Source organism: Mastigoproctus giganteus, chromosome 1 (genome assembly GCF_048544385.1).
Source record: "Mastigoproctus giganteus isolate SK-2022 chromosome 1, ASM4854438v1, whole genome shotgun sequence".
Lineage (NCBI taxonomy): Eukaryota > Metazoa > Arthropoda > Arachnida > Uropygi > Thelyphonidae > Mastigoproctus > Mastigoproctus giganteus.
This window is the reverse complement of record NC_143575.1, coordinates 55,127,435-55,152,497: the sequence shown is the minus strand read 5'-3', so window position 1 is coordinate 55,152,497 and position 25,063 is coordinate 55,127,435. Positions and strand designations below refer to the sequence as shown.

Here is a 25,063-nt window from a genome sequence, read left to right as displayed (position 1 = left end):
TGCACATCTTCATTCCAACTGCCATTCATGTATTTTTAATTTTGATGAAGGCTACCATATAGCCGAAAGCTCATATATTTCTTCTTTATTTGTACGCTCTGTGTGTAACTATAATAAATTTCTTAATGAATCCAGAGCGCGTAGGCCTGTTTCGTTATGATCAAGTATATTGCTTGTAATATTTGCGTTATATGCATTTATCCGAAGTCTAGTCATCACTCAGTAGAGTATTAGACATCGTGCGTAACGGAAAGTTTACTTGAACATTGTATTTTAATTAATTCAACCAATGCAGTTACATTTTCGAAGAGCTAATAATGACTGATAGGAATGAAAAAGCAACAACGTCTGGGCGCAGTACGAAGACTATAAATGTAAGAAAAAGACTGAATTTGAAAAGTAAATTAGTTGTTTTGAAGCGAATCGATTCCGGTCAACGACAAACGGATGTGTGCCATAATTTAGGACTTGCAACTTTAACTGTAAGAACAATTATAAAAAAATAAAGAATTAATTTTTGCAGCGGGAAAGACAGCTGTTCCACTGCAAGCGACTAGGACTAGGCCGGCTGTTAGGATTGAAATGGAAGGACTTTAATTTTATTGAAGATAATATTCCAATGCAGAATTCAGTTAAGTTAAATATTAAAAAAAGAGAGAGAGAGAGAGAAAGAGATTAGCCAATATGATGATCTGAAGAAAACTCGCCTAAAAAAAAAAAAAAATTTGGAACCATTTAAAACTGGTAAGGGCTGGTTGAATAGATTTAAAATCCAGGGAGAAGCCGCAAGTGCAGATCAAGGAGCCGAAACTTTCAAAAAAGAACTTTTGTTAAAATTATTGAAGAGGGGTATTATGTGTTATACTTCTCAACAAGTTTTTAACATAGCTGAAGCAGGACTTTTGTGGAAACGAATGCCTAAAAGAAGTTTCATATTGAAAGAAGAAAAAAAAACATGCCAGGTTTCAAAGCGGTGAAGGATCGGTTGACTTTATTGTTGGCTGTAATGCTGCGGGGGATTTAAAATTAATACCCCTTTTAGTTTATTTGGAAGAGGACCAAAGTTCAACTCAAAATCCACACATTTTTCATGATTAAATTCAATTAAATTAAATTCATTATTTTAATTGGAATTTTAAATTTACTTTTGATATGCAAGTAGTTACCACATAATTATGCGTATGCAATGCAGAATATTTTATATGTGCACATATTTGAATATTAAATATTTTGACCGACATTTGTGCATCTTTTCATTACTGTTTATTATTCATTAGGAAATATCCTATGGCACTGACCGCAGCTCATAAATACATATGTTACCTTATGGGAAAGCGGCGCTCGCTTAGCGCTGATTCACTTAGCGCTCTGTTTTTCCGGAACGAATGATAAGCGTTAAGCGGGGGTCACCTGTATAGTGAAATTTTCAACTTCCAAGGACTTGGAACGAGTTTAAAAAAAAAAAAAAAAAAAACAATATGTTATTGGATTCACATTACAATATTTTGACAATACCTCCATTTATCCCTACAGATGAAAAATACGTTTCCATATTTTTTTCAGTTTGCACCAGCCGGCAAAAACTTACGTAAAGTTAAATTTGCGTAATTCGAGTATTATGTAAGTCAGGGAGTTCCTGTATTATAAATTGTGATGTGATGTGAAATTTTAAGAATTATTTTTGAAATTATGCATAAAACATTGACTACAAATAGTTGATATATTAATGGAGATAAAAACCTTTGTGGACAGTGTTATTAGTAATAAACACAGAAGAAAGATTGTAGCACATACTGGAGAAATTTCAAGACAACTCATAAATAATAAAAACATTATATGAAATGTACTTGCAATTCCCATGAAAAAACATAAATCTATGTATGTACTTGTGAAAAGGTTAAGCATACTGGTCAACAGTAATATACTACATACCAGAGTCTTGTTTATAAATTTACTCTGTACTCTAGCATTACAGAATTGTGCTCCATCAGCTTCCGTCCCATTATCAAGCATATAAATATCAAACTGCAGCATACAATCATTAAAATATATTTGATTTAATAATTTCTGATTATATATTTGTTATGGTTTGAAAGCTTTTTCTTACATAGGAATTTTGTGTTTTTATTGTTTTTATTATTATTATTATTATTATTATTATTATTATTATTAATGGCCATATGGTACAAGGAAGCCTGAGGCTTATGCTGCACCAGCCAAAAAAAAAAAAAAATTCCCAAGTTACCCCCCTGAGAGAGAGAGAGAAGTAGAAAGGAATCACCAAGAAAGAGAAGAATGATGATATCCAGCTCAGGACCCTGGGTTTGCCAAGCCCATACTCACTAGATGTGAGCCCTCGGGGTTAAATCTGACTTTCATGTCCATTTCCTTGCGAAGAACATGGTATCACATGCTACCTATCTGTAAAAATTGATCATTAATGGCCATATGGTACAAGGTCATTGGTAATAATAATAAAATATAATAATAATATAAGGAAGTGTGATAGCCGAGTGATTACGGTGTTGGCTCACCAACTGGTGGACCCGTGTTTGAGTCTGTGAGAAGCAGAATTGCAAAAGTTGCTTCATCAGACCTACCTCCCCAAGGTCAAAGTGTTTGTGGTTGAAAGTGGCACCATCTAGTGCTACTCCTAATAACTAACATCCATCACTGGAAGCAAGCTGAAGCTGAATAGGTCCTCCTCCATAACTGGACGAAGATGTCGAATAGAAGCATTTAACTGTCCCTCATATGGCTACCACAAAGAAAGGGCAAAACCATCCAGCCCAACCGACTGTAACCAACTCCAGCACAACTGCACTAGTGACCACCAAGAATGGGAAGAAACGCCAATACATGAAGTGGAGCAACAAAATGAATATGTTCATCATGCAAATGTGCTATGAAGTAACCAAGATGGAGACTGATGTGACAATGTACAGGCCCAAACTATGCAATTGGAATGATTCCCAACAGTTCAGATCAACACTGAACAGCAATAACTGCCCAGAGATGGCCCCATCATCATCACAAAGAACCTGATAATGCCTGCACTTGTGGAAAAAATTAAGCAAGATGTGAGGGACCAGAGCATCTACACCAAAGTGGGAACAGGCGAGGTTGCGATATCCAGAAAAGAAGACAAGTGGAAAGAGGTCTTAGCAGAATTTGAGGGAATGGATCCCACAAAGACTCACACCATACCAAAGCAGACCCAATAAAATCCTGTGGAAAGTAGTCACATAGTGTTTAGGGTCAAGTGGCACCATTGGTTTCCTGCAAATCTGCATTCACTTCTGATGTGTTGAATAATATAGTACCCTATAAAGGCCAGATAGTGTGAGTGATATGTGGTTTGTGTAATGTAATGTAGGTTTATATTGTTCATCTGGCCTCCTAGCCTAGGGGCCCCATGGAATACAACAACCCCTAGTTATTATACTAGGCATGGGGAGCCGAGCCAGGTAGTAGGGATTAGATGCCCTGGCAGGACAAATCCTGGCATCACCTGAGCTTACCAGGGAGGACCCAGAAAAAAAAAAAAGAAAGAAAGAAAAAGTTTTTGTTAGAAGGGAGTGTGGAATGACAGTTTAAGTATTAGATAATAGGTGAAGGCAAAAAAGGTGGATGATAGGAAATGCCCTGGGTATTTGGAGGGTATTTAAGGCATAGTGTCAGAGTGCTGTATGTGGGGAAAGATAGTTGCTATTGGACAATCAGTTTAAAAAAAAAAGTTGTGTGTCTGTGTGTGCTGCGCATGCATAGTGGAAATTAAGTGAAACTTCTTTAGAATCTTTTGAAACTTTTATTATTTCAATGTTACAGTGGATTAATGTTTTACAAGTTTATTACAAAGTTTTTACAGATCTCTCCTTTGTACTCAATGGAGGTGGTTTCAGCGGTTGCATTGCAAGTATATGTGCTCTATATGACAATATTTAAAAATAACTAAATGCACAAGGCATAATACATTAAGAGTAAGAGTTTAATGTCTATATAATATCGGTGTAGATACACCATAGACAACTCTTAAGAAACTACAAAGTAGTTGTTGTAGTAGGCATCATTTGCTCTATTTCTCATATTGTGCTCTTCCTTCACGAGTTGCCATGGTATTGTACTACTTTGAACAAGTAACGCTTCACTAATGGAGAAGACTATTGTTACTTATTCTCAGTGAATACCTCCACCCAGATGGTACCGTTTCAAAGCTATTGGCCTATTATCGGTGGGTGGGCAGGTACGCTGGCATTGTAGACATGACAACCCAGTTGTGAAGATAATCACACAATATGGGAGATGCCAAAAGGTGTATATGATAATATTTAAAAATAACTAAATGCACAATGCATAATATGTTAAGAGTAAGAGTTTAATATCTATATAATATCGGTGTAGATACACCATAGATAACCTCCCACATTACCATCATAGTTTCTTAAGAGTTATCAATGGTATATCTACACTGATATTATATACATATTAAACTCTTACTCTTAACATATTATGCATTGTGCATTTAGTTATTTTTAAATATTATCATATAAACCTTTTGGCATCTCTCATATTGTGTGATTATCTTCACAACTGGGTTGTTGTGTTTTGAATACCAGGGTACCTGCCCACCCACCGATGATAGGCCAATAGCTTTGAAATGGTGCTGTCTGGGTGGTGATACTCACTGAGAATAAGTAACAATAGTCTTCTCTATTAGTGAAGTGTTACTTATTCGAGGTAGTGCAATACTATGGTAACTCATTGTGAAGGAAGAGCACAATATGAGATACAGAGCAAATGATGCCTCCCACACTGCCATCGTAGTTTCTTAAGAGTTATCTATGGTGTATCTACACTGATGTTGTATAGATATTAAGCTCTATATGACTTACAATGCTCACTATTAGTTTTCAGAATGATGAATTATAAATTTTTTTTCAATTGAAATTTTTTATGAAATACGATAGAGAATGGCGAAATAAATATTTTGGTGTTTAAATTTTTAAAATTTGACTGCTATAAGCTGAGATATAGTGATTTAAAACATAAATGTGACACGCATGAGAGTTATACCGTGACCGTGCTGTAGAGGTACTAATTGTATAATGCATTGCTGCTACGTATGCCATACGTCATTTTGCGGAATTTTTGTCAGTCCACGGACGCAAGTTAGTCCCATGTGAAAACTGCCTGGGATGCACCTAAAGAAGTTTCACTTCATAAAGGAATCGGTCTCCTCTTACCCTTGAGAAAATGAAGGAAATCACACTGACACATGTTAAAGAAATCTTGTTCGGATATGATCAAAGTATTTTAAACTTCAAATAATTATACTTTCAAATGGTTGACAGATTTTCAATAAATACAGTTTTCTCTCGAATCTGCTCAAATACAACCTATCCTGTTCTCAGATCGCACAGACTAATAGATTATTCCTACCATTGTTTGGCGCATAATGGTTTATAGCTGCCGTTGGGCCGTAAAACATACAACAACAACAACAACAATAGATTATATTGTGGATGTTCATGTTCCAAATCAATAAAACCATCATACTAACTTACTGTATTCCAAAAATCATTATATAATAGAGTTAATATTACTTTTCATGATCTGTGATGACTGTATCTCTGTTTTCTCTAACAAAGATATAATCGAATATCAATTTCAAACATTTTTATCCTCTACCATAGTAAACTTTTAGGTTTATTGTTTTGATAAAATGTGTTGGCGACCATCAGGTTGTGTATTTGCTACTTGGATTGTTATTATTATTAGGAGCATTAGCAACTAAGGCCATGTTGCTCCAGGGATATGCGGTGGTCATTCCCTGACCTTTCCGCATTCTCCGTATTTGGTGGGCTTGTATTTGCCATACTTCACTCTTTCAATCATTACCATAACTGGTAATGCAGTCATTAATTATATTTTCACTGGATCTAAACATTTCGTAATTATTCCGCTCTCCATTTGGCAATTTAAATCTGTCTTAGATTAATTTATCAGGCAGTATTAATATATGATAGTGACTGCCTCATTAAATTCTCCAAAGAAATTCCATTAACATCATAATTTATGATAATGCGAAGTTCGTTTGTGAATCAAAGTTTCTTCATGTTTGCTGCATCAGCAGTCAGTCTATTAATAATTAATTTATTTATTTTCAGCTATACATTGCAATAACTGCACCATTAAGAGTTTATGTTTACATGGTATGAAGCAGCAATTCCACTGTAAAAATATTTTAGAGAAAACGTGACATCTGTAAGTTTTATTAATAGAACTAACTAGTAAAAATCCCAACTACACCCAGTATTCCCAGGTGGTCACCCTCTCAAGTACTAACCGGGCATAACGCCACTTAACTTCGGTGAGCAGACAAGAACTAGCACATTCAGCCTAGTATGATAGTTGGCTGTTCAGAGCACCTGCAATGCATTTACTTATGGCTTAGATTGCCATGTTACATTTTTGTTGCAATTTCCATGAACATACGTTACTCCTATGTGAAAACTGCCTGGGGTGCACCTAAAGAAGTTTCACTTCAAAAAATCTCACACCAGCCAGTGTCAGCATTCCACACCGTGCCACCCAGAAGGCAAGACATGGTATCATCACAGGCATGGGAAACATTCATATTGGGTGCATCCACCAACTGCAGTCATATTTGGTGGCAGGGGAGATACTTATCAACAAGACATATTCACAATACACCAGTTGCATGCCTTACCATACATAAAAGTAAAATAGGACATTTAAATTTTTTTTTATATGTATGAGGGGGTTCGAAAAGTTCGTACCCTGACCTAGATAAAACATCAGTAGGAAGATGCCATTTTTAATATAAGTTGTCAACATATTCAATGACTAACATGTGGAATTTCATTCCTGTAGGTGATCATACAGCAGAGGTGGAGCCCAGAATCCGAGGAAGGATGCTATGGTTGACAAAATGGAGTATAATGACGCTATGGAGTATCGAGTAGTGGTCAAGTTCCTGCATTTGCAGGGCAAGAAAGCTCAGGAAATTGACAAAGAAATGAAAGCTGTGTATGGGCAGAATTGTCCATCCTATGACACTTAAAAAAAGTGGAAACAGGAGTTCAAGTGCGATCGTACAAGTGTCTTTGACAAGCTAAGAGAAGGAAGGCCATCAACATCCACACACAGTGAGACAGTTGCAAAGGTTGAGCAGCTTGTGCTGAGTGACAGATGTGTGACAATTCATTTCATCACAAATGTAGTGGCAATTAGTTATTGGTCTGCCTACAGCATTTTACATGACCATCTGCACATGTCTAAGGTTCTTTGCATGCATGATGGGTTTCAAGATTGCTGATGCCTTTGCAGAAGCAATGTTGAATGCAATGTTCTCACCAACTGTTGGATTTGTATAATGTGGACATTGAGAACTTTTTTGATCAGTTGGTGACAAATGACATATGCTGGGTTACGTTATGATCCGCAGTTAGGTTGGTTAGGTTAGGATCCAGTATGATCCGGAGACTGAAGACGTGTCAAAGGCGCCTCCGTAGCCAGGTGGGCAGGAGCAGCAGTGTGTAGCACACACTTCTTGATTAGACCGGGGTTTGAGCCCGTGACCACCAAATACAGAGGATGCGGAAAGGTCATTGAATGACCACTGCATATCCCCAGAGCAATATGGCCTTAGTTGCTAATGTTCCTAAAAACCAAATAACAACAACAACGTGTCAAAGCAATGGCAGCACACCGCTTTGATTCATCTCATAAAAGTAAAAGTCATCAATGAAGTGGAATTGTGGTTTCAGGCAAAAGGTGTGGACTTCCGTGATCAAGGCATTACACAACTGATCCACAGATGGGAGAAATGTGTTACTATACATGGAGAGTACATAGAAAAGGATTAAAGTTCCTGTGAAATTTCACCTTTCTGGGGCTATTATTTCTAGGTAAGGATACAAACTTTTTGATATCCCCTTGTATGTTTACTTATATTCATGGGTGTAAACCAATTAAGACTAGACACAGCTTTTACTCTCACATTTTCCCTGTTTCGCTCACCAATCTTGCACACTTTTTATAGATCACGATCACTCATTTGGCCATCACATAGTCTACACACATGATTAAGTCATTTATAATACAGTTACAAAACTCAAGATGCAATTATAGTATTAAATATTTTTTTTTTATAAACTCATATTCAGAGTGCACATTTAATGTGATTAATTTAGATTTTCTTATATTTTCCTTCACTCACATGCCCATTACGGAACTCTGATTATAATATAGACTACATCCGCTCTTTTTTTTTTGTTGCAGGTTAAGCCTAATCTTCTCATTCACACACAGTTGCACACTAACACGTGCTTTAACACAACTCAATTTTAATCACAAGTACACATCACTCACTCACGTCTCAGTCAGGCATTCTAATTTGTTAGGGCAGCAGACACCATACACACTGATAGGGCCCCAGTTCATGTTTGGTGGTTTTAAATGTCACATCAGGGGAGGAGGATTGTACCATGGTCAGGTTTGTGTTGTAGGAATAGCTATTATCGTGTTTCTATTTAGTGCCTGATTCTCTGCAGGTTTCAAAGACTGCCTGAGAATACAGGCTGACCTCAATTAACATGATTAATTCATGATTAATGAGCGCATCATGCAGAATGGAAATGTATTAATCGAATATAATAATCAATAGGAAAAATTATAATTGGTCCTTGACCTTCAGGAATGTCCATAAAGAATTTTAAAAATACCTTTTAAATAACTTTTTAACTGTATACCATGTAAAAGATAATGAAAACAATTATGGAATTAAATTTTTATTGCATAAAACAGCGGTTCCCAAACTGTGTGCCGTGGAATATTTTATTACTGAGACACTAAGGGTGCCATGAACCGAGAAAGTTTGGGAACCTCTGACATAAAATACACGATGAAGAAACAATTTGTTACGGAAATATTTGAACAGAGTCGTTTGAACAGTGTTGACTTTCTCTTTTCATCAATCAATTTCCGATAGCCAACAACAATCTTCTCTGAGTCCTGGTGAAATAAATATCGCAGACAACCTGAAACCTTTTGTTTGAGGTTCTTTGCAATATGAAAGATTTCATCTAGTTCTTTTACCGTTATCTCCTTTGCAGTAACATTTTCATCTGGCTCATTTAAAAATTAGAATCTTTAAATGCAAGTCTGCATTGACTTTATTAGCTGGAGACAAACAAGTAACACGTCTTCTTCCGATGGTTGATGGAACACACTGAGGTGGGCAGCAGGCAAATGTTTGTTTATTGCCATCCGAAGCACGGTAAGCTTAATGCGCGATTCAAATCTTTTTCAACTATCACATTAAAAATTTAAAAAAAAATCACATTAACTGGAAATTCGCATTGTGTTGTTGTTGTTATTTGGGTTTTTTTTTTTAGGAGCATTAGCAACTAAGGCCATATTGCTCTGGGAATATGCAGTGGTCATTCCCTGACCTTTCTGCATCCTCCGTATTTGGTGGTGACGGGCTTGAACCCCGGTCTAATCAAGAAGCGTGTGCTACGCACTGCTGCTCCTTCCCACCTGGTTACAGAGGCACCTTTCGCATTGTGTAAAGTGAAAAGTGGTATAATTTATTCATATAGTGGTAACTGAAAAACACGTTAATCGAATTCACATTATGCGAGGCCTGGCTGTACTCAGCTAGTGCTTTGTAATATCACTCTTCTGTAATATACGGCACCTCCATAGCCAGGTGGGAAGGAGCAGCAGTGTGTAGCACACGCTTCTTGATTAGACCGGGGTTCGAGCCCATCACCACAAAATACGGAGGATGCGGAAAGGTCAAGGGAATGACCACCGCATATTCCCAGAGCAATATGGCCTTAGTTGCTAATGCTCCTAAAAATCAAATAAGAAACAACTGTAATGAACACATGCTCAGAGTTTCTAGGCATTTTAGAGCATGTGTTCATTACAGAAATTTTAGTAATAAACCTGTTTCTATAGTTAACATAGGGCACCTCCGTAGCCAGGTGGGCAGGAGTGGCAGTGCGTAGCACACGCTTCTTAATTAGACCGGGGTTTGAGCCTGTGACCACCAAATACAGAGGATGCGGAAAAGGTCAAGGAATGACCACCGCGTATCCTCAGAGCAATATGGCCTTAGTTGCTAATGCTCCTAAAAAGCAAATAACAACAACAAGTTAACATAGAGGGAGCAGTCATACAGGACATAGCTCCATCTTCATTTAATCCACAGTTATAATGGGGGTCATCAACTTATCCAAAGCTGAATAGTTTGGCCCTGAAAGTGCTATGCCCAATCAAAAAGGTGGTATACCTTACTACTGCATACCTGGTCAGGAGTTTTGGGCATACCAAGTCAACCCTGGGAATAAACCTTTCGGTTGTTTTCCCTTTTGTTGAATGGTCCCAGTTGTCCTGTCACATTTGATGTAATATTTTTGCTAGTTGTTTCCTTTCCTGCTTAACAGGGTTGTCAAGGTTGAATGTGATACCCATAAATTTGGTAGGTATATGGCTTTTCAGCCTTTAATAAAGTCCACTTTTGATAATCTCTAGATCCAGCAGCAGGGTAGCAACCAGTACTTGCAGCACAGCATGCTCACAGTGTGTCATGCTCAAGTTATTATTAATAGTAGAATTCCGAATGCTTTTGATTTTTTGTTTATTCCTAACTATGACTGCTCTGGGAAAACAGATGCCAGCACCATAGGTGATTACAGGTAAGAAGACTGCTTTATATATCAGGGACAGAAAGTTTTCTTTTTGAAGTCCCAGTCAGAGTGACTGTTGCAGTCAGTCATAGCTACATAATTCCTAATCTTCTTAACTTGGTAGGTAAGGTGGGGTAAAATGACAATGTATTTTCAAATATTACCCCCACATATTTTAGTTATGTTATCATTTTGCTAGAACTGCCAGATAATCTAATCATGGAGGGGGTGTCCTGATATTGAGTCCCCTTGATCAGAATACACTCTGTTTTTTCCAGAGAGATTGTAAGTTTGGCAACATTGGCCCATTACTATAGTGCTTTCAAGGCGAGTTTGGCTCTTTCCTCCATACCACCCTGGTGTTAGGTACTATAAGACTCACTTTCACAAATCTTCATCGAGAACTGACATAAAAACAAGATGTCAGGGCTGTGCCAAGCCATTTTAGTACCTGAGGCAAGAATGAAAAATTGTGCCCTACTGTTACTGATGGCAACGTTGACAATTATTTAATCTTTCTTTTGGCATCCCTTTCAGCTTTTAACCTGAGGCAAGAGCCTTGTTCGCCTCACCCTCGACACTGCTCTGTGTCAGGTGTTCATGCCAGCTGGGCATGTTTTTGTTATTTGGTTTTTAGGAGCATTAGCAACTAAGGCCATATTGCTCTGGGGATATGCAGTGGTCATTCCCTGACCTTTCCGCATCCTCCATATTTGGTGTCACGGGCTCGAACCGCGGTCTAATCAAGAAGCATGTGCTATGCACTGCTGCTTCTGCCCACATGGCTACGGAGGTGCCAGCCTAGCATGTGGCATAGTTATACTGCTATTGAAGTAATAAAGGAAATGTATGGGGGCAGGAGTTCCAAAGCAGATATCACCACTAGGCACCAGTTTGTTGGGAATAAAATAAAGAATGCATACAAGAAGAGAAATATGATAATTTTAAGAAAAATATACACATGTCAGTAGTTCCTATGTGATATGTTCAGCAAACTACATGATCATGCAGTTTGCTGAACATATCACATAAGTAGTGTTGGTATAATATTCACTATAAAGAAATCACTTCCCATCCCTTGCCAGTTTACTGTATCTTTTTATGTAAAAATATTTTATTTTAATGAATATCATTATAATTATATTCATTAAAATAAATATCATTATAATGAAAATATCAGTTTAGCACAATAAAAATTCATCCTGCCATTTAAAAATATAATCATTACAACAAAATTTGTAAAAAGTATTCATGAAACATGCTGATAGATGACGTGCCAGCATTATTGAAATTGTTTGTTTACAGTTTTATGTGAAGAAGTATGATTGTTTACATTGTATTAGGGATTGTTTCCCGGGATCGTGGTTGATTTTTGCTGTGAGATTTATCCCAGAAAATTTTCTTTATCCCGGGATTTCCCGGTCTGAATTACTAACTTTAATAATCAATACTAACAGTCTTACACACACATTATAAATATATAGTATGAATCAGAGCTGTAATACTCAATATGTTCTACGTTGATAATAATATTAGTAAATTAATAAGAGGAGTTTACCTCAATATAGTACGTGGAACACTTCCGTATGATACCCTCCAGAAATTAAAACGGAAAAAACGAAAAAATCGACAACTTACCGGTACATTAAAGTAAAATATAAATAATTAAAGTAAAATATAAATAATTAAATAATCAATTTAACACAATTCAAAATCAATTCAAAACAATTAAAATTCAAATTAACGCAATTAAAAGAATCTAACGAAAATATTCAAAACGATTTTCCTTCCTGAAGCTGACAATGCTTTTCGACCGACTGTCGTGATCACAGGAATGAAAATTACCGAATCAGGCTAAACCTGCAACTTAAATAGTGATTATGTGTCTTCGCGCATGCGCGTAAAGGTCCACGCATCGGAGATCAAATATGGCCGCCGAACATTAACAGAATTCTCGTGTAATTTAATTTCAACGGTTTCTGCAATTAATAGTCGCGTATAATTACGTTGAACGTTAAGTATTTTGGCCTCGTTAAATAAAAAAGTATGTTTTTCGTTAATGGCATGAAAGGCTAATTCTGACGCTGCTGAACGAGAAGCACGAACAGAGGCTTCGTGTTGATTTACACGGATATTAAGAGAAAACCGCGTGGAACCCTGATAAGACGAGTCGCAATCACCGCAAGAAATGTTGTATACTAGATCATTAATTTGTGTTGCGAACGCCGAAAGAACCGAGCGATTGTTCAGTATAGTGTGTAACTTCCGTATAGGCCTAGCTATAATTTTAAATTCGGTATCTTTAAAGAATCTGTTAAGCTGTTTGTGCCACTGTTCAACATATGGGACAGAAATAAAGTATTTTTTGATATTACTATTGTTGATTGGTGCAGTATTTTGTATCCTATCCTTAGCTTGTACCCTAATTCGATTTATTGTGTTAATGGGATAACCCCTGTTCAAGAATCTGCTAGTTAATATTTGTATTTCTGAGTCTAAAGCAGAATCCGTCGTTGAATATTTATAGGCATTTAGAAATTGATTAAAGATAATCGATCTTTTGTAGGTGAACGGGTGGTAGCTATTATAATGTAGAAGCATACCGGTGTTTGTGGGTTTTCGATAGATGCTAAATTGTATTTTGTTCGAGTCCCGGGTAAGCGTGAAATTTAGAAAGTTTAATGACTTAGTATCCGTATCTTCCCTTTCCAGTGTAAATTTGAGTCTAGAATGAATATTGTTAAACGAATGTAAAATATCTTGGATAGTACTACTATCGGTAATAACTAGAACATCGTCTAAATACCTCCCATAGTATGTGATACGGGGACGAAAAGGTGTCAAATGTATCTGCTCAATCGTTGAGAGATAGATCTCTGACATTAAGCCACTCAGGCTCAAACCCATTGGTAATCCAAAAATTTGTTTGTACACCTTGTCTCGAAAGGTGATGTAGTTAGCCTCAACTAATAGTTTAATTAAGTGAAAAATCTCCTTTATAGCAGCTTCGTATAATTAATCGGTGTCGAGTTTTTATTTAACATATCCCAAATAATATCTAATGTGTATTCAACGTTTACAATGATGTAACATCTAATGAGAATAAATTGTCATTGTCGCCGAGTCTACAGTCTTTAAGATTATTAAATAATGTATCGTAATTCTTAATCCCAAATTGTATAACCTGTCTAAAAGGTTTTATAATGTTATATACATGTGTGGCTAAGGCTGAAAATGCCGAGTTCCTGTAGGAAACAATAGGTCGAATCGGAAATCCAGGTTTGTGTAATTTTACCTGACCAAAAAGTGCAGGAATATTGTATGTTCTGGACTTCAATTCCTTCAACTGAACCATAGTAATGTAGTCGTTTTTACGATATGTGGTTAACGTTTTATTGTATTGATTTACCAAATTGGTAAACAGTGTCGGGTCCACTTCACAATAAGTGGAGCTATCAGATACAACTGAATCTAACTTATTAATATAATCATGTTTATCTAGTATTACCACTGTATCTCCTTTATCTGCCCTCTGTATAATAATGTCCTTATTTTCTCGAAGTTCTCGTAAAGCTGAACTGTCATGTGTATTCAATTTAGGAAGTCGTGTTTCTTTTATGTTATTCACTACTTGGTTAACTTGTTGAATAAATACATCTTTTTGTGGAACACTACGAAGTCCAAATTCAAAATCAATTACGCATTGTTTTTTTGGCAGCTTTCGAGGTGGTAAATTATAATTTAATCCTTTGGATAAAAGTGAAATCTGGTCCTGCGATAGTGTACACGAGGAAAGATTTGTAACCTGTTGATATGTCGGTTCGTTGGATACTGGGTGAGGGGGTGTTCGTGAACTAGCCGACATATTCTGTGGTAGTGCGTTATGTGTCTGTGGGGGGGATGTCACCCAACTCGTGTGAACTTGGTCACAAGCTCGCGACAATGTGTTAGAATTCGCATGAACGTGTCTTGAACTATTCGATAATGTTTGCAACTTATTAATGTGTCTGTTTTTTATTTCTGAGGCTTGTGCTTCCCGTCGCAAATCTATGGAGGTCTTCAATACAGACCAATCGTTCGGATGTAGATAATTTTTTAATTTATCGCGAAGCTTCCTAACCTGGGAAAGGTATTTTTGTTTATCCGAATATCGAGATTTTAAGGCAAGCTTAACAATATTACGTGATGTCGCCAGTGATAGTTGTTTTATGCCTGAAATTTTTTGATTTAAATTTACCCTGGCAAACTTCGGAACGATGTTGTTTTGAAGGCAATATTTTAGGAAAGAAATATGGTAACTTTGGGCCGAGTACCTTAGTGTAGATTTAATGTAATTTTGTACCAAGCCATTCAAAAAATCTCCCATAATTGTGTGTATCGATTGTATACTACTGGAGAGACAGGAAGTGAATGAAATAATCAATAAGAGTTTGAAAATTAATTAGATAGTATGAATCAGAGCTGTAATACTCAATATGTTCTACGTTGATAATAATATTAGTAAATTAATAAGAGGAGTTTACCTCAATATAGTACGTGGAACCTGGATTTCCCATTGTTTCAAAAAACAATGCGTAATTGATTTTGAATTTGGACTTCGTAGTGTTCCACAAAAAGATGTATTTATTCAACAAGTTAACCAAGTAGTGAATAACATAAAAGAAACACGACTTCCTAAATTGAATACACATGACAGTTCAGCTTTACGAGAACTTCGAGAAAATAAGGACATTATTATACAGAGGGCAGATAAAGGAGATACAGTGGTAATACTAGATAAACATGATTATATTAATAAGTTAGATTCAGTTGTATCTGATAGCTCCACTTATTGTGAAGTGGACCCGACACTGTTTACCAATTTGGTAAATCAATACAATAAAACGTTAACCACATATCGTAAAAACGACTACATTACTATGGTTCAGTTGAAGGAATTGAAGTCCAGAACATACAATATTCCTGCACTTTTTGGTCAGGTAAAATTACACAAACCTGGATTTCCGATTCGACCTATTGTTTCCTACAGGAACTCGGCATTTTCAGCCTTAGCCACACATGTATATAACATTATAAAACCTTTTAGACAGGTTATACAATTTGGGATTAAGAATTACGATACATTATTTAATAATCTTAAAGACTGTAGACTCGGCGACAATGACAATTTATTCTCATTAAATGTTACATCATTATATACGAATGTAAACGTTGAATACACATTAGATATTATTTGGGATATGTTAAATAAAAACTCGACACCGATTAATTATACGAAGCTGCCTATAAAGGAGATTTTTCACTTAATTAAACTATTAGTTGAGGCTAACTACATCACCTTTCGAGACAAGGTGTACAAACAAATTTTTGGATTACCAATGGGTTTGAGCCTGAGTGGCTTAATGTCAGAGATCTATCTCTCAACGATTGAGCAGATACATTTGACACCTTTTCGTCCCCGTATCACATACTATGGGAGGTATTTAGACGATGTTCTAGTTATTACCGATAGTAGTACTATCCAAGATATTTTACATTCGTTTAACAATATTCATTCTAGACTCAAATTTACACTGGAAAGGGAAGATACGGATACTAAGTCATTAAACTTTCTAAATTTCACGCTTACCCGGGACTCGAACAAAATACAATTTAGCATCTATCGAAAACCCACAAACACCGGTATGCTTCTACATTATAATAGCTACCACCCGTTCACCTACAAAAGATCGATTATCTTTAATCAATTTCTAAATGCCTATAAATATTCAACGACGGATTCTGCTTTAGACTCAGAAATACAAATATTAACTAGCAGATTCTTGAACAGGGGTTATCCCATTAACACAATAAATCGAATTAGGGTACAAGCTAAGGATAGGATACAAAATACTGCACCAATCAACAATAGTAATATCAAAAAATACTTTATTTCTGTCCCATATGTTGAACAGTGGCACAAACAGCTTAACAGATTCTTTAAAGATACCGAATTTAAAATTATAGCTAGGCCTATACGGAAGTTACACACTATACTGAACAATCGCTCGGTTCTTTCGGCGTTCGCAACACAAATTAATGATCTAGTATACAACATTTCTTGCGGTGATTGCGACTCGTCTTATCAGGGTTCCACGCGGTTTTCTCTTAATATCCGTGTAAATCAACACGAAGCCTCTGTTCGTGCTTCTCGTTCAGCAGCGTCAGAATTAGCCTTTCATGCCATTAACGAAAAACATACTTTTTTATTTAACGAGGCCAAAATACTTAACGTTCAACGTAATTATACGCGACTATTAATTGCAGAAACCGTTGAAATTAAATTACACGAGAATTCTGTTAATGTTCGGCGGCCATATTTGATCTCCGATGCGTGGACCTTTACGCGCATGCGCGAAGACACATAATCACTATTTAAGTTGCAGGTTTAGCCTGATTCGGTAATTTTCATTCCTGTGATCACGACAGTCGGTCGAAAAGCATTGTCAGCTTCAGGAAGGAAAATCGTTTTGAATATTTTCGTTAGATTCTTTTAATTGCGTTAATTTGAATTTTAATTGTTTTGAATTGATTTTGAATTATGTTAAATTGATTATTTAATTATTTATATTTTACTTTAATTATTTATATTTTACTTTAATGTACCGGTAAGTTGTCGATTTTTTCGTTTTTTCCGTTTTAATTTCTGGAGGGTATCATACGGAAGTGTTCCACGTACTATATTGAGGTAAACTCCTCTTATTAATTTACTAATATTATAAATATATATATATATATGCAATCATTGTGTGCTGGCAAGATAAATAGTTTCTTCATAATTTGAGATATCATCAGCAATAAAGATGTGCATTATTTTAATTTAGAAAAAGATTTATTTTCATACATTACATTTGCAATATATATATATATAAAACAGAAAGCGAAAGGCCAGCACTTTTTTACATATCTATGTAATGTCATCGTCGTCATTTCTCGACTCTCAACTCTTCTCGATTATACATGTCATTTGTCCTAGAAAGATCCTCTTGCAGTTAAGCCACTTTATATATATTTTATTGTTTTAATATTTTGTGACGATGGAGAGATCAAAAACATTCATCTGGCAGTACTTCATTAAATGTAATAATAATGAAGAAGCAAAGTGTAGTCATTGTGGTGCAATACTGAAATGTAGAGATTTTTCTACAAGTGGCTTGCTTTGGCATTTAAAAACTAAACATTCTGTTGAGAAGCCTACATCGGCAAATGATTGTAACCCCAAACATTCTGCAGGGGATGAATCTGTAGAAAGCACTTCGAAATGTTTAAAAAGTGTTCATTCTCGGCCAACATTGTTTAGTTTTTTAAAGAAAGACACAAAAGAAGAAATCATTGCAAAGCTTGTAACTGTAGATGGATTTCCTTTCAGTGCCATATGTAAAAGTGAATTTATTCAGCAAGCATTCAGTGAAAAAGGTTTGCTTCTTCCTAAAAATCACAATCATGTTATGCAATTAGTGTATAAACAGTATAATATTATAAAAGAAATTGAACAATCATTAAAAAATGGTAAGAGATTCAGCCTTTCTCTAGACGAATATTCGTCGCTTAAAAACAAATGTTATTTAAATATCAGTGTTCATCAAGATCAAGACAAATTTTGGAATCTAGGAATGATTGCTATTAATGGTAAAATAAATGCTGAAGAAATGGTTGAAGAAGTAAAACAGAAGTTATAGGAGTTTAAATTATCAATAGAGCATCGTATAGTTGCGTGCGTAACGGATGGGGCGAGTGTTATGGTGAAATTCGGACAGTTGATAGATTGTGAACATCAGCTTTGCTATGCCCACGGTATACACCTTGCAATATGTGACGTTCTATACAAGAGGCGGAATGATTCGGAAGGTGTAATTGAGGTAGAAACAACTGAAGACAGCAAAGAAGATTTCGAAGAGGATGAAACGGAAAATTACGATTCAAATCTAAGCTTTGAAAACAATCCTGATAAGGAACAAAAATGTGATTTCAGAGATGACCTATTCTCCGGTGCATTAAACATAGCTAATATCATTAATAAAGTTAGAATGATTGTGCAAATGGTTCGAAAGTCTCCCTTGAAAAATGATACTCTTCAGAATTATGTTAAATCTTCATTCAAGCAAGAAAACTTAAGCCTAGTACTTGATTCTAAAACTAGATGGAACAGTTTGGCAGCCATGTTAGAACGATTCTTACAGTTAAAATCACAAATTGAAAAAACAATGATTGACTATAACATGAAAAATCCAATATGTGAAGCAGAGTATACAGCTCTTAATGACCTTGTGCGTGCGTTGAAACCCGTCGAAATCGGATCGCAAAACCTTTGCAGTCGTGATGCGACACTTCTTACTGCAGAGGGAATTTTTTTCTTACAAGAACTTTCTGAGCAAAATTCTATCTTTTCAAGAAATGTTCAGGAAGCACTAATTTTAAGGATAAACGAGAGAAGGCAAAAAAAATTTTGGTTGGATTATTGAAGTAAATAAAAACTGGAAAAACGTATTATAAAGGAAATAGAAAAATAGTAGAAACCGAGTTGCAACCATTTCCAAACAAGTCATCCTTGTTGGTTGCAGCAAAAACGAATAATAACTCGTCTTGGGTTTTCCTCTTCTGAATCATCGCAATCTGATTCGTCACATTCCGACTCCGAGAAAGAGTGTGTCAGTGAGAGCGAAAGACAGCGGACACTTTGTGAGAAATTGGCACGTCAAATCAAAAAACAAACTGAATGTGTTTCTAAAAACCCTCAACATGAAGCTGAAGGTCAATCACTTGCAAAGAATATATCCAAGTAGTTTGAAACTTTGAGGCAACTGGTTAAAAAACAACAAATGTATTAAAATTAATGGATGCTCTCGAATCCATACCACCAACAAGTGTGTAGAAGCTGAAAGGTCCTTTTCTGCTGCAGGACTATTTATAACCAAACTTAGAACTAGACTCAGCGATAAAAGTGTAAATTGTCTGTGTTTCTTACGTTCATATTACATCTCAATTGCCAAATCAGTTTCAAAATAAACTAAAGTGAAATAAATTTTTGTTTAACAATGTAGTCACTAGTCTGTCAAGGTTTAAAAAGAGCATGTTAAGTTTCTGAAAAGTAAGTTTTGAATTCGTTTCAATTTGTAGTTTATATATATATATATATATATATGTGTGCGTGAATAAATAAAATGCTGTGAAAATTTTCAGTTTTAATTCCACCTACAATAATCCCGGGATCCCAGGAAAAGAACATTTTTATCCCCGGATCACAGGATTACCGAAATCCGGGAAAAAGACAATCCCTACATTGTATCATATGGTGATTACGTTTATTGTGATTTTATAAATTTAGAAATGAAAGAGACTCTAGTTTCATGTTTATAATGTTTTCTTTTTCTCCAGGGACCTGATAGGTCCCTTGCAATCACTGCCTGGTTAATATCTGCCAACTTGAATAATAACATGTGATTGGGTTTGTATATTCAAGGTTAGAATTTTTCTACTATTAGTTTTTAAACAGTTTTCTCAGTTTTAGATTATCTTATAAATGCAATTTAAAATTTCTGATTTCATAATGAGTCATTAATATCTGCCAACTTGAATAATAACATGTGATTGGGTTTGTATATTCAAGGTTAGAATTTTTCTACTATTAGTTTTTAAACAGTTTTCTCAGTTTTAGATTATCTTATAAATGCAATTTAAAATTTCTGATTTCATAATGAGTCATTGTTTTATTATTTGACTAGATTCTCTGAATACTAATCTTCCACTTATTATGGTTCATTTGATACAGTTACTCTTTTTGCTAATCAATGTTGAATTAACTAAATATTAATTACAGGGAGAACGTGGATTGGAAGGAAAAAGTGGGACAGATGGACCTGCAGGACCTCAGGGAATTCAAGGACCCCCTGGACCCGCTGGGCCACCCGGTGAACCAGGACCTGTTGTAAGTTTTTAAAAGCTTCTCAGTTTCACCATGATATTTTGATAATTCTTCCTACTTATAATTATTTATAACACTTTTGAAACATGGATGTGCTGCAATAAGTTGCAAGCCACTTGGTAACTTATCAGTTATTCTGTGTAGGATTATTATATACTGTATTAAGAATGCGATCAGAGGCTGTTCAGTATTTTCTAAATGACTCAATTTCAAACAAGTCAGTTACCAGAAAAATGGAATTACATAAAAATACAAAGAAAAAATTGAGGAATGATAATATGGTCTCTGATAAAAGCATAATAAAGTGAAATTTTGGTTCTTCTAAGGGAAAAGTTGAGAGCTTGAGAAAAAGTGTCATTGCCCTTGTTTGAATTAAATTCTGGTTCTCATCGGGCATCTAGTGTTCACTGCAACATTGGTACCTACTCCTATGCATCTGGCTGCAAGAATGGATCATCAGGAGCAGAAAGAATTGGTCCCACAGTAGGTTGTAATTCTGGGTGATTCAGTTGTTAGAGAAGGTGGGATATATTCTTTAAAAGGATTGAGGAACAGGATGTGGGTATGCCTTCAGGTACACCAGTTGATGATACTACATAATAATTATTATCTTTTAAGAACACTAAAGGTGATATTGATGTACACCGATGAGCATTAAACATTATGACCACCTACCTAATATAATGTTGGTCCTCCATGTGCAGCCAAAACAGCTCGTACCCAATGAGGCATGGATGCTACAAGATTTCTAAATGTATCTTGTGGTATCTGGTACCAACATGTAATCAGCAGATTCTTTAACTCATGTAGGTTCATGGTTCAGCTGCCGCAGATCAGAGTTGCTGTTCCAACACAAACCACAGATGCTCGATGGGATTGATGTCTGGGGAATTTGGAGGCCAGGGCAATAACTGGAAGTCTTACTCATTTTCCGCAAACCAGTCTCGAACAATCCAGGCGTGTGGCATGGTGCATTATTCCTGCTGAAGGATGGCACTGCCAGAGGGGAAGATCGTTGCCATGAAAGGGTGTACCTGGTCAGCAATGATGTTTAGGTAGGTGGTAGATGTCAGGGTGCCTGGCACATGGATGAGTGGATCCAGGGTATCCCAGTAGAACATCGCCAAAAGCATGACACTACCACCACCACCGGCTTGTTTTCGTCCTACAGTGCATCTTAGGTACTATCACTTCCCCAGGTAAATGATGCATACATACTCAGGCATCCACATGGTGCAACAGGAAAGGTGATTCATCAGACCAGACGACCTTCTTCCAATAACTCAAGGTCCAGTTTCAATGCCTGCATGCATGCCCATTGTAGGTACTGTCTCACCGGTGAACCATGGTTAGCATGGGAACTCAGAACGGCCTGCGGCTATGCAACCCCATTTTCAGCAGGGTTCGATGTACTGTGTGTGTTGCGACACATTATTCCCATCACCAGCATTCCAATTACTGGTGAGTTGTGCCACAGTCGCCCTTCTGTTGCCACGTACCATCTGGGAGAGCCTTCGCTCACCTCAAGCATCGATGAGCCGTGGTCGTCCAACACTTTGCCGGCAGTTTGTGGGTTCCCCCTCCTTGGACCACTTTCAGTAGGTACTAACTGTGGCTGACCATGAGCACCTCACCAGCCATGCCATTTTGGATATGCTCTGACCCAGTCATCTGGCGATTACAATTTGGCCTTTGTCAAACTCGCTTAAGTCCACTGCCTTTCCCATCTGAAGAACAAGAGTAACACTGATTAACAGAGCTCAGTATCAGGTGTTTTTTATACTGTGTCCCGACCCGCGTGCACACCGTAGTTCAACTGCAGTTGCTTTAATTTGCATAACAACTCGCTGGTCATAATGCTTTGGCTCATCGGTGTATATGCAGGTACTAATAATACTAAACAATCTGAGATCTTACTTCACAGTTATGAGGTGATATTGAGAAAAAGTTAAAATTTGTGGATTTGTATTAATACTGTTGAACAATAGGGCAAGTTACTATTCTGTATGGTGAATGGAGTGATACACAGTGGTAGAGACAATATGACATTCATAGCAATAGGTGCTAGAATAATGCAGTACTATTGAGTTAATTGGTATATGGAAAAGCTGTTGTTGTTATTTGGTTTTTAGGAGTATTAGCAACTAAGGCCATATTGCTCCGGGATATGCGTCACCACCAAATACGGAGGATGCGGAAATGTCAGGATTCCCTGACCTTTCCGCATCCTCGTATTTGGTGGTGACGGGCTCGAACCCCGGTCTAATCAAGAAGCATGTGCTACGCACCGCTGCTCCTTCCCACCTGGCTACGGAGGCGCCTATATGGAAAAGATGTGCTACTACTACTGTATACTATTCCCACTAATGTATGAATGAATCATTACTGTGATGAAAGAAAAACTCTGGAGGATTACTCTCACCCAGGACAAGCTTACAGAGTTGTCGCAGAAGAAAATGTTTTCTTGGCAATCGGGAATCTAGATGTTAGTCAAAGGTTTGCTTGCATGATCAGATTGTAGTACAAGGTCTGTTCTTCATCATTGAGACACTTCTTGTTAGTGTCACTTCATCATTGAGATGCTTGGGAAACCAAGCATCTCAATATTGAAGTGACACATTTTCAAACAGAATGGAGTCTGCTGCACTTAATATGATTTGAAAAGGAAGAATATGATTTCTTGGATTGCATAGACTGAGGATGATACACCATGAAATCACTTTAAACTACAGAATAAGAAATGCAGCATGCAGTGGAAGCATCAGTCGTCACCACAGCCAAAGAAATAAGACTTTTGAAAGTACTGAGAAGTTTATTGCTTATGCTGTTTTTTGACTCACCAGTTGTGGCTCTACTGTTTGTTTGTTTGGTTTTTTTTTTTTTTTTTTTTTAAGGAGCATTAGCAACTAAGGCCATATTGCTCTGGGGATATGCGGTGGTCATTCCCTGACCTTTCCGCATCCTCCGTATTTGGTGGTGACGGGCTTGAACCCCGGTCTAATGAAGTAGCGTGTGCCATAGCACACGCTACTTCACTGCTGCTCCTTCCCACCTGGCTATGGAGGTGCCGTGGCTCTACTATTTTGTGTGTAGTAGTGAAGCAATCACCTCACAAAATATTATACATAAATCCTCTAAGTTGATCTGTGACATGCCTTCACAGAATAAGGGACCTGCAAGTTCAGCTGATGATGTCATTTTGAGTGTGCAACCACAAACATAGCTTAACACTATGCTTACATATGGAAACTTCACTGGAAACTGATACGATTATCCACTTTTTGAAGGATTGTTTTTTATAAATCAAAAAGGATTACTTACTTTTTTTTGATTATATTTTAGTATCAGAAAGGAAAATACTGTATTGATCAGAAAAAAAAAAAATTTTTTTTTCAGTGAAAAGCCATTTTAATTTGGTCTGATTTTTTTTTTTTTTTTCTTTTTTTTCCCCACCCCGATACCAATACTTGTGTTTTAGAATTTCTATCGATTCAGGCAAGTTGAATTGCCTTTCTAATGTTGCATCTTGATCTTATTCTTGATTTCATTATTAAATTTTCCATTATATTCTTAAAACTTTAACCCCTCTCTTTAAAAGAAGGCTAAGGAAAAGTTCTTCCCATCCTCCCATGGCTGTATTATATCCCTGCCTGAAATTCTAATTCTTATCAACTGAAAGAGTGGCATTCCTCTTCTTCCTTCTCTTGCATCTTCAGATTCTTTTAATTTATCCCAGCATGTCTGCAATCAAAACCTTGAAACTATTTTCTTGCTCCTGAGGTACCCAATCATAAAGCACAACTTGATGGTCTACATGACTTATTATTATAATTAGCTATATGGTTAAAGGAAACCTGACGCTTATGTTGCATCAACCAAAAAAAAAAAAAAAAAAAAAAAAATTCCCAAGTTACCCTGAGAGAGAGAGACGGAAAAAAGTAGAAAGGAATCACCAAGAAAGAGAAGAATGATGATATCCAGTTCAGGACCCTGGGTGTGCTAAGCCCATACTCACCAGATGTGAGCCCTCGGGGTTAAATTTGTCTTCTTTGATACTGTTAAAACCCTACTGTGCTTTCCACATTTTTAGAAGACTTTTATATAATCCATGGTGATATTCTGTACTTCATTCAGCCATTACTTTTCAATCACACCTTAATGGTTAAATATGATGATATGTGCTATAATCAGAACTATCTGCAGAGATCCCTTAAGACTCAGTTTGAGCACGAGAGTTTCCTGTGCGGACGTGCCTTTCTGCCGCTACTGGAACAGAGAAGTTTTTTCTGATTTATATTCTGCTTTATTAGTTTAAATTGACATATTAACTTATTTCTAGAGTAGCTTTATATTCCTATTTACGGTACTTAAAGTTAAAGTA

General features: G+C 36.5%; 1 protein-coding gene across 1 annotated transcript in view; it reads left to right on the top strand.

Moving 5' to 3' along the window:
* LOC150090808 (uncharacterized) overlaps positions 1 to 25,063 on the top strand; it is a 791,939-nt gene that overhangs the window by 682,066 nt on the left and 84,810 nt on the right. The window contains exon 40 of the mRNA XM_090372970.1: positions 20,578 to 20,685. Within this exon, the coding sequence (XP_090229096.1) occupies positions 20,578 to 20,685 (108 nt within the window). The remainder of the gene's footprint in view (positions 1 to 20,577; positions 20,686 to 25,063) is intronic.